General features: G+C 46.6%; 1 protein-coding gene and 1 long non-coding RNA gene across 2 annotated transcripts; one reads left to right on the top strand and one right to left on the bottom strand.

Moving 5' to 3' along the window:
- The first annotated feature begins 1,481 nt into the window (after window positions 1–1,481).
- Window positions 1,482–3,738, top strand: LOC127009393 (uncharacterized). The gene is made up of 3 exons (XR_007761929.1): window positions 1,482–1,795; window positions 2,060–2,219; window positions 2,270–3,738. It is a non-coding gene; the product is annotated as an uncharacterized LOC127009393 (long non-coding RNA).
- A 3,130-nt stretch (window positions 3,739–6,868) lies between these two features.
- Window positions 6,869–10,523, bottom strand: LOC127009394 (BTB/POZ domain-containing protein KCTD12-like). The gene has a single exon (XM_050882464.1). The coding sequence runs from the start codon at window positions 10,126–10,128 to the stop codon at window positions 9,292–9,294; it is 837 nt and encodes a 278-aa protein (XP_050738421.1). The 5' UTR covers window positions 10,129–10,523; the 3' UTR covers window positions 6,869–9,291.
- Between the last annotated feature and the right edge of the window lie 268 nt (window positions 10,524–10,791).

Genomic DNA, 10,791 nt, shown 5'->3' on the forward strand with positions numbered 1-10,791 from the left:
AGACGAAGAGGAGGAGGAAAGAGTATGTAATTTCTTTCACCGCCGCCAAGGAGTCAAGGGGAGGAGGATAAACCCGCCGCTTTGCCTTAAAGAAGATATAAGGAAGGAATGGCCCCCGTATGAGTCTACCGGAGCAGTCGTGTCAAGAAGTCTTAAGGGTGTCTCAATTCCTCCTGCCCCCGCCGCCCGCTACCCCCGCCAACCTTCCGTCTGTCCTTCCTGAAACAAGACCCAGACACCCTCACATTTCTAGAGACTTTAATATTTCGTTCAGTATTAGATTACAAGAAAATAAAAATAAAAAAGGATAGAACGAGACACCTACCTAGCCCTTCACATTTACGTCAACATAAATACTTTTTTTGATGTATTATTAAAAAAGTAATAAGCAGATAAAAATAGAGATAGAGAGATATATCCATTACCTCGCATATATACAGCGAAATTCAAATACTTCTTTGTTATGATCCGATTACAGGTAATTGAACATTGCGCCGATCCCATCACGCTTATACTAAGACTCAAATACTATATTTTTTTCAGATTCTATTGCAAAAAATACAGAGCGCCAGTTACTTTACATTTACAAAGCAGCAAAATACTTTAACTTTAGTAAATAGTAATCGCTTTCTTCTACACTTAAATGAATATAAATGAATAATAAGACATTTACTTCTAAGATTGTTACAAGAAAGTAATAAATTGTCAAGCCCCTTACACTCACAAGTCTCATATACTCCTTTGGGGGCTCTATTTTAAGAAACACCAAGTTTTTCACATTTAGAAATACTTGAGTGCATAAACATTCTGTAAAAAATAAAAAATGGTGTCTCAACGAGTCTTAATTACATTAATATATTATACCAGTCGTATCTATTAGAATAATCAGAGGAGATAATTACTCTTTCATAACTCCATCTTACGAGGGCCATTAGGTGTTAATGAGCTCAACTACATTTTTTCAAGATTCTAACCAAAAAGGAATTAAATATACGACCTCTCATTGGGTATTAATAGGTTGATACTTATCTTGAGACACAATCATAACTACTTCTTGTGAGGCAATTATTCTCTAATGATCGTATTTTTAAAGAGTAGTTAGACAGAAAGCTCAAATAATTTTAGCCGGATTACGTTACTGTGTATTACGTAATTTAGTTAATCTCTATCTCAAGCCACAATTAAACTATTCCTGCAAGGTAATCATTCCTTGATGAGTGCACTTTAATAGAGTAATTCTACGTAATGACGACTCAAAGGCTCCTCTCAAGGCGTCCTGTTACAAAAATAAAGGGACTCGTATGGCGACGGACTGGTATTAATTTGGGTATTTTGTAATGTCTTCAGCCTCTCCTAAAGTCACCAAGCGGGGCGAGACGCACGAATACAACGTCACCGATTTCAGACACTCACTTGGTTAGAGATGAAGAAAAAAAGACAGGGAGAAACGGAAAGGTTGAGAGAGAAAAAGAGACGTAGAGTGAGGAGAGTTGACCCATAAACGGAGAGGTTGAGAGAGAAAAAGAGAGGTAGAGTGAGCAAAGTAGACCCATAAACGGAGAGGTTGAGAGAGAAAAAGAGAGGTAGAGTGAGGAAAGTTGACCCATAAACGGAGAGGTTGAGAGAGAAAGAGAGGTAGAGTGAGCAAAGTAGACCCATAAACGGAGAGGTTGAGAGAGAAAAAGAGAGGTAGAGTGAGGAAAGTTGACCCATAAACGGAGAGGTTGAGAGAAAAAGAGAGGTAGAGTGAGCAAAGTAGACCCATAAACGGAGAGGTTGAGAGAGAAAAAGAGAGGTAGAGTGAGGAAAGTTGACCCATAAACGGAGAGGTTGAGAGAAAATGAGAGGTAGAGTGAGCAAAGTTGACACAGACACTGAGAGGTTGAGAGAAAAAGAGAGGTAGAGTGAGCAAAGTAGACCCATAAACGGAGAGGTTGAGAGAGAAAAAGAGTGGTAGAGTGAGCAAAGTAGACCCATAAACGGAAAGGTTGAGAGAGAAAAAGAGTGGTAGAGTGAGCAAAGTAGACCCATAAACGGAGAGGTTGAGAGAGAAAGAGAGGTAGAGTGAGCAAAGTAGACCCATAAACGGAGAGGTTGAGAGAGAAAAAGAGAGGTAGAGTGAGCAAAGTAGACCCATAAACGGAGAGGTTGAGAGAGAAAAAGAGAGGTAGAGTGAGCAAAGTAGACCCATAAACGGAGAGGTTGAGAGAGAAAGAGACGTAGAGTGAGGAAAGTAGACCCATAAACGGAGAGGTTGAGAGAAAAAGAGAGGTAGAGTGAGCAAAGTAGACTATCACTGCTCTAATTACTGATGCTCTCTGACCTGCTATTCCTCCTCCCCCTCTTTCTCTCCCTTCTCCTCTCCCTCTCCCTCCTCCCCCTTTCCCTCTCCCTCTAAAAACGGTGAGAGGAAGGGAGTGAGTGAATAGGTAAAAAAAAAATAGAGCCGCATTATTATTTCAACATGAATGGGGTTGTGGGTGACAGGGCGAGGGAGGGGCGGATTGGGGAGGACGTGGGTGGGCAGGTAAAGGTCTAGGAAAGGGTGGGAAGCTGGTGAGTGGATGGGAGGGAGAGAGAGAGTCAAGGGCGGGAGGGAGGAGGGCAAGGACCGGGCCAAAAGGACTCATTCCCTTTAAACCGGTTCGTGGCTCATCATCTGGCAGGCACAGTCCACCCTCTTCTTACTCCCTTTCTTCCTTCCTCTTCCTCTTCTCACCCTCCTTCACCTTCTTGCTCACCCTCCCACCCCTTCCACTGACATACGTACAGCCCCAGACCATGATCTTTCCTTCCTCACTATACCCTTCTCCCATGTTTTCTTCCCATTCCTGTTCATTTTTCTCCCTTTTCCCCATACTTCCATATCCACGCAGCTCCTCTCCTCTTCTCTGCTCATCCCTCCATTCCCTTCACGCGCTATTTCCCTCCTTAGCTTCCCTCCATCACCGCCCTGCTCCCTTTCCCTCCTTTCGTCTATCTCACCTGCCGCAACGCACCTGGAGCAGCCCACCTTCTACCCCGCCTGTCCCCCCCTCCTTCCCTCCCTCCTTCTCTCAGTCGTTTGTCACGTGGTAAGACACGAGGCCGGAGGAGGAGAAAGAGGAGGAGGAGGGAGAGGAGGAATAGAAAGGGAGGACAGGAGTGTGGTTCGGCAGGAGAAGGTTTGTGTAAGGAAACTTTGGACACGAAAAGCTTATTAATCAGTCTTCTCTACTTAAGTTCAGCCGGATGGCCAACTTTTGTCATCAGATTTTTTAACTCGTGGAATAGTCCAAACACGCACACGCACACGCACACGCACACACACACACACACACACACACACACAGTTCCTCCATCCCTCTCCTCCCTCCTTCTCTCCTCATGGCTTCGTTTACTCTCCTGTCCCGTTGTTGTGTTTATCTTTCATTATTGCAAGGTCGCTCACTCTCCTCTTTTTCTTCTCTACCGCCAATACACTCCTTTTCTTCCTCCTCCTCCTCCTCCTCGTCTTCCTGCCCTTCCTCCTCCCTTTTTCTCTTGCCCCTCCTCCTCCAACTGCCCTCTCTCCTCTTCTTTCACTTCCTCCTCCTCCTCCTCCTGCCACTGTCACGCCTTTCAGCCTTCTGTTAATAGTTAAAGGACTACATTCGACGTTCCACAAACAAGCCTCAACTGGACAATCTCTCTCTCTCTCTCTCTCTCTCTCTCTCTCTCTCTCTCTCTCTCTCTCTCTCTCTCTCTCTCTCTCTCTCTCTCTCTCTCTCTCTCTCTCTCTCTCTCTCTCTCTCTCTCTCTCTCTCTCTCTCTCTCTCTCTCTCTCTCTCTCTCTCTCTCTCTCTCTCTCTCTCTCTCTCTCACTCACACACACACACACACACACACACACACCACCTGAGAAATTTGTCATCATTAGTAAGATAACAGTATGTAGTCACTCGTCAAGGCGTCTCAATTTTTCATTCCTTGCACTTCCAAGAAACAAACCGCATCAGTCAGTCAAGTGTATAATCACGGGAGCTACGAAATGAGAGAATGAATGAACAAGTGACAAACACAAAGTAGAGTCGCGGATTAACAAGCAGTCATGGTGTTGGTGATGGCACGGAGGACGGCGGAGGCGGCAGATTGATGCGAATATAATTAAAGGGTGAACCAGGGCTGTGGGAGCGTGCGAGGTCGATGGGAGTGTATTCTGGACGCATTTGCATCCACATCTCCTCTCTGGATCGCGAATATAATAATTATCGGCGAGCGAGGACTGTTTGGGGTGGAGCATAGGGGTATCCGGACACACGCATATCCACACCCTTCTCTATATCATGGTTCTCCTCCTAAAATACCACTAACGAGCAAAAGACATCCCTCTGCGGCAACACGCGGGCTGGGGGCGTGGCGTACAAACCTCCACATCGTCATGTCGCTGGACTTGGCCACAGTCTCGCAGGACTACGCCTTGGTCTGAGCTGCGCCGCGACACAACACCTCGCAGCACCGTCGCCTCTCACGCTATATACAAAGCAGCATTCGTCAGAAGGCTGCGGCGTGCCCAGGGCCCCTCCTTCCCTCACCCACCACTAGACGGAACGGCCTCCTCGCTGCAGCCCCGTCCATACTGATTACGAGAGAAAAGTTCCTACACGCACACATATTTTGATCACCGCTCAGGTACATAACCCGTTACTGTCACGCTTCCTGCCGATTGCATTTACCTTGGGGCAGATATCCATGTGTCCATAGGTGTTCTATGACTTCAATCCTGTCAACACACATCATCTACTATATATTAGACTGGTAGCCTCTTTTTGACTTTCGACATTTGTAGCAGCAGCATTTTTTATGGCCTTTTTTGTCCAGTTCTTAGTGAAAAATATTGCTCAAAGAGATGGCATGGACGAGGCCAGGGCGGGGGACGGTGTGCCGACGGGTGGGAGCGGTGGAGGGAGGGGCACCGGCAGCCTGCAACGCCCCAACACCTGCCCACAACACAGGTCGCTACTTACAACCCTAAAATCACAAAGGTTACTTATGATCCTAATACTGGTAGAGCGCAATGCCACGAGGCCCTGTGATTCTGTTCTAACGCCGAGGATGACAACATCGCCCAAAGCCTGACTCATCACACATTTTCATTATTATCCCCATTCATCATCGTCATCATCATCATCATAACTAATTACTCTCTTCATGATCATCACCATCAAAATTATTATCATGATCATCACATTCATCATCATAATCACTACCAATTACTGTTATCATCATCATCCTCGTTGTTATCACCAAAACCTCTCTATGTATCAGTGTAACCATCATCATTCTCATTCTAGTAAACATCAACATCGAACATCACCATCATCATCATCATCACCATCGGGTGGGAAGCAGAGCCGCTGGGACACACAACTACTACGGCAAGGAAACAAAACGGAAACGAGAGAAAAATAATCCGTCTGCGTTGATTGCAGCAGCGGCGGTGCTCGAGAGAAACAGTACAGTAAGTAGACAGGTCGTGATATATATATATGTGTTAAAGCTGCCTTGTTAGTCCCTGGTGAGGCTGCTCCGGGTCACCTGCACCAGTGGTGGGTACCGCTAACCGAAAGTTAGCCTCGCTAACTTGTAATCCACTAACTAAAAAGTTAGCTTCGCTTACGCTAAACCGCTAAACTGATAAAGAAATTAGTGGAAGCTAACTGTAACCGCTAACCGCTAACTTTTTTATATGAATTTAGCTTCGGACAGACAGACCTAATGAACGGAAATTTCAATGTTGTAGCTTAGACATAGAGCTTTCCAGAAATGTATAGCACGTCAAAATCAGATGATGATAAACGTGTACACAAATATCAAATTCTTGTTATTAAATCTCGAGTTGGAAATGGAAGATGCATTACCCGAAGATATAAAAACGTTTCCCTAATAACTGTCCAGTTACCCAACTTTAAGGCGTAATTTACCCAAAAGTGTAAGCCCTGGAATTATTGCGCCATGTGGCTCAACTGGTTCTGTGTCTGCCAACAACGGACAAGAACGAACCTGCTTGAATTTTTTAGTGGACTTACGTTAGCGGATGAGGAACTACATTTAGCAGAAGCTAATTGGTCCGCTAACTGTTTCCAAAGTTAGCGAAAACGCTAATCAGCTTACGAAATTGTTAGCTTTGCTAATTAGCGGTTAGCGGATTAGCGGATCCGTGCCCACCACTGACCTGCACACTCTCGCAGGGGGACGGCGGAGGGCCTTGGCGGGAAGGTGTGACGCTCACTAGGAACAACTGAGCTAAGTGGGAAATACTGACGTACTGCTCAACAGGAGAAAAGCCTTACTATGTCGTTGTCGGTAACTATTGTTGTATTAGGATTAAAAGTACGGGTATTTAGTCATTTATTATATTCATATAGTCATCTTTATACTAATTTATGTATACTTCACGTTTTCACCAAAGAAGCTATATATATATATATATATATATATATATATATATATATATATATATATATATATATATATATATATATATATATATATATATATATATATATATATATATATATATATATATTTATATATATATATATATATATATATATATATATATATATATATATATATATATATAGATATATATATATATATATATATAGATATATATATATATATATATATATATAGAGAGAGAGAGAGAGAGAGAGAGAGAGAGAGAGAGAGAATAGAAACACACACACACACACATACACACACACACACACACACACACATACACAGAGGAAGTCATTAAAAACAACTCGTATATCCCACTCTAACTTTTATTCAAAATTTACTGTAAGCTCGTTTGCCTTGATCTCACCCCCCCCTCAAAATCTCTCTCTCTCTCTCTCTCTCTCTCTCTCTCTCTCTCTCTCTCTCTCTCTCTATCTCTCTCTCTCTTTCTCTCTCTCATAAGAAAATTGTTTACAAGTGTTTTGAAAAATATACATTATTGCGAAAGATAAGCTTTTGTTTGAATCTGTAAACAAAATGTGATTCTATGATTTTAACCAAAAGGATAAATGGCGTGTGTGTGTGTGTGTGTGTGTGTGTGTGTGTGTGTGTGTGTGTGTGTGTGTGATGTGAGGATGTGTCTGGCGTGAGGGTATGGCAGCGCCGATGTGTGGGTGTGGCGTGACGGGTGTGCGGATGTGACATGGCAGGATTGTAGATGTAGTGTGGCAGGTGTAGAGGTGTAGTGTGACAGGTATATGGGTGTGGTGTGACAGGGGTGTAGGTGTGGAGTGACAGGTGTGCGAGTATTTTGTCACTGGTGAGTGTGTGATAGGGATGTGGGTGTGGTGTGACTGGGTGTTGCTGGGCAGATGTGTGGGTGTTGTGTGGTAGGTACATGGGTGTGGTACGACAGGTGTGTTGGTGTGGTAAGACTGGTGGGTGGGTGAGACGGGGCAGCTGTGTGGGTGTGGTGTGACAGATGTATGGTTGTGATGTGACAGGTGTGTGGGTGTGGTGCAGGGTGGAGAGTGTGCTGATCAGTAGACTGCGGTGAACAGAGACAGGAAGGACAGAAACATCTCCCTGACAGTCCGTTGCTCGCCTCAAATTAGGTACGAAAAGCGCTCAAAAAATCTAGAATAGCCCCTCCGGCGCCGCCTGGAGGAGCGGGTCTTACAAGCTAGTCATGGAGATGGTCCGCTGAGATCTCTCGTCGACACTGACTCTACAAGGGGCACGAGAGACGAGAGATAATCCTACTCAAGCCTAAAGTTCATTTGAAAATTTTGGCCAATTTGTCCTTACATTAATTCGAATCACCATATTGTTTACCCGATGAACAGAAGACCCACGTGTAGGGCAGGGTTTTCCCGGGAATTTTGTTCCTCTGCTGTCTCTTCCCCCCCAGGGCTCGGGGAGATGCTCGCCACAGCACGGCAACACGCGTCAGGGGTCTCCACGTCCATGGACGATACCCAGTGTGCTCGTGGTTGCTGTGGTGGAGAGGCGGCTGTCATGAGTCTCAAGAGCCCCCGCTATCCTCCTGCTGCGGGCTGAAGCGCCGCATAGTGAGGAGGAAGAGGAGGCTGAGACACAGAGCTGGCGGGGCGAGACGACGGGATATGTGTCACTGGAAGGTTCACCAATGTTCTAACTGACACAATGCATCGTACGTGGAACACAGAAACACACTCGAAGGATCATCTGGAGTGCTCTAACTACACTTCTGACATGAAGCTTTACGGGAAAGCAAAGATGTTCCCCCTCCCCACGCACACGACAGGTCCCCGGCAGCCAGGGCCTCGACCACGCGAGGCCCTGCAGCCAGTTCTGGATCGGATAATGTGAAACACTGAGATACTCGGTGCTCCTGCTGGGGAGGAGGTTCAGCACACAAATGTCAACACAAGTAAGCATGAAACAGGCAGGCAAACACGCCTTTGGACAACTGTGTTTTGATTTATGCACTTGGCTAAATTTAAGCCAACGTGAGAATGGAAACTGTAACTTTATTCTTTTATTATGAAGAATTGTTGAAGGCCGTGTACTGGAGGGGTAAAACTTCTGTTGAATTGTCTGTGCGAATTTACTCCTGCGATGTTGGTGTTTTGTGTCGCGCAGCGCGTCCCGCCGGGCGTGTTGGGCGCGCTGGGGGAGGCCGTCGTCAGGCGCTCAGCCGCCGTGCGGCTCAACACACGAGCTTGTCTCGATGTGCTAACTTTCGCCGACCCAAACTCAGTGCGTGTTACACTTTTGCAATGCATGAAAGAAATCACTAAAAACTGTAATTAATATTTTCCGAGTCTGTTTTCATTCACCGATTATTTACAGGAACATGATTGTGTTCGGAACAATGATAGAATTTACAGTTGCCAACAACAGCGGTTGTGTGCGACTGATCACATGGCATGCTCGTTGCCACTCGGAGCCAATGGTTCATGGCGCGATAATTTATCTGGGTTCATCAATGTGATAAATAATTAACGACTTTTCACGTTATTTTTTTCAGTTCCCGTTTTAGGCCATAACTCTTTACATATATATGTATATATATATATATATATTTTTTTTTACAAACAAGAATAACACTGCCAGATAAAGTTGTTGCGAACTCATAGATTTCGCTAATAAATGAGACTCAGTTCACCATCACTACGTGTCGCAGCGTTGACGACTTGGTGACTGGGGGAGGGGAGCTGCGAGGTGCTGACTCCCGCAGCCCTGACCGCTAAACTATACTGGGGGTCATCAGAAGAGGGATCTGCTGACACCGGTGGGCGCCGCCGTAGCACTGGCGGCAGCCCCACTGACCCCCGCCTCACATTATTCTCTCACCCACACAAACTCGTTATAGTGGTTCCATCGGTCTTCCTCGTTGTCCATGCCGGGCTTCTTGTCCACCATGATGCCGCCCGCCGTGCTGGTGCCACAGGAGCCGCAGCACTTGTAGCCGGCCAGCACCAGCATGTCGAAGGCTTGCTCGAGGAAGGTGTGCTTCAAGAAGAACCGAGCCGTGTAGCGGTCCACAGCACCGCGGTCGGGATCACGAGATTCGTTCAGTGTCTCACCAAATACTTCACGGCAGAGCGTCACTCGACCACACACCAGGATTCGGCTAAGTTTACGGAACTTAACGTCAGCCAGTCCGTCACGACCGAAGGCGAAAGTCCCGCGATAACTAACTGTGATGGTCCCGACGGAGGTCCGAACCGAATACGCCGGGTCGACTGGGCTTAGCGACTTCGGAAGCGTGAGGGAGTCCAGCATCTCTTGCAGCTGGAAGAACTCAGCCTCCTTCTTCAGTCTCTCCCGCTCGCTGAAGTTCTCTGGCAGCACAAGTTTTTGGTTCCTCAGGAAGTCCAGAATATATCTGAAGAGAACTCCGTCACGATCAATGAAGAACTTGCCTTTGGAATCTCGTAGCACCGGAGTCTTGGACTTGCCACAGAACATTTGGCCGAGGAGGCTGTCTTGAATGCGTTGGAGAGTGGTGAGGGCGGTGGTGTAGAACACGCCCCCCACGTTCAGCTCCACGATGGGCGGGAACACCTGCACGATGGCGTTCAAGTTCTGTCCAGCCTGCTGCTCCAAGGGGGCCTGTCCGCTGTTGGACGAGGCCGAGGAGGAGGAACTGTTCGTAGCAGCGCCGTTGGTGGCCATGGTGACTGGCGGAGACGGAGCGGGAGGTGCGGAGCGAGTGGTGGCCGCCGCGAGAGTGAGGCGGCCAGTCAATACCCGACACCACCACCCACCCCGCGCACACCTACACGCACGCACTAACAAACGTACACACACACACACACACACACACACACACACACACACACACTCACATATACCACAAGAGTTCTCACATGTCTTAATAAGCAGAGGTTATTGCTACTGAAAGAAGCCTGTGGGAGCCACCTGAAGCAACAATCCCAGCAACACAGCCCTCCGCGGCGCCCACGTGGCCTCTCGCAACACTCCATCTGAATAAACACAAGAAAGTGATGCTCGCAGGACCCCCACGGCTACTGTTACTTCCACTGCTTCTCTTTACCATTTACTCATTACCATTCGAATCGCTAAATCACACACATTCGCTCCCATAATCAGTCGCTGACCATATAAGAACATAAGAACATAAGAACGCAGGAGTCTGCAAGAGGCCGGTAGGCCTGTACGAGGCAGCTCCTTTGACCCTAAGCTCCCGTGTATCTAACCCCACCTAATATCGCTGTCATAGTTTATCCTGGTCTATTTTGAATGTGACATTGTGTTGGCACTCACACCACTGACGCTAAGCCTATTCCCACCATCCACCACCTATTACCCTAACTT

The sequence above is a fragment of the Eriocheir sinensis genome, chromosome 40 (genome assembly GCF_024679095.1).
Source record: "Eriocheir sinensis breed Jianghai 21 chromosome 40, ASM2467909v1, whole genome shotgun sequence".
NCBI lineage: Eukaryota > Metazoa > Arthropoda > Malacostraca > Decapoda > Varunidae > Eriocheir > Eriocheir sinensis.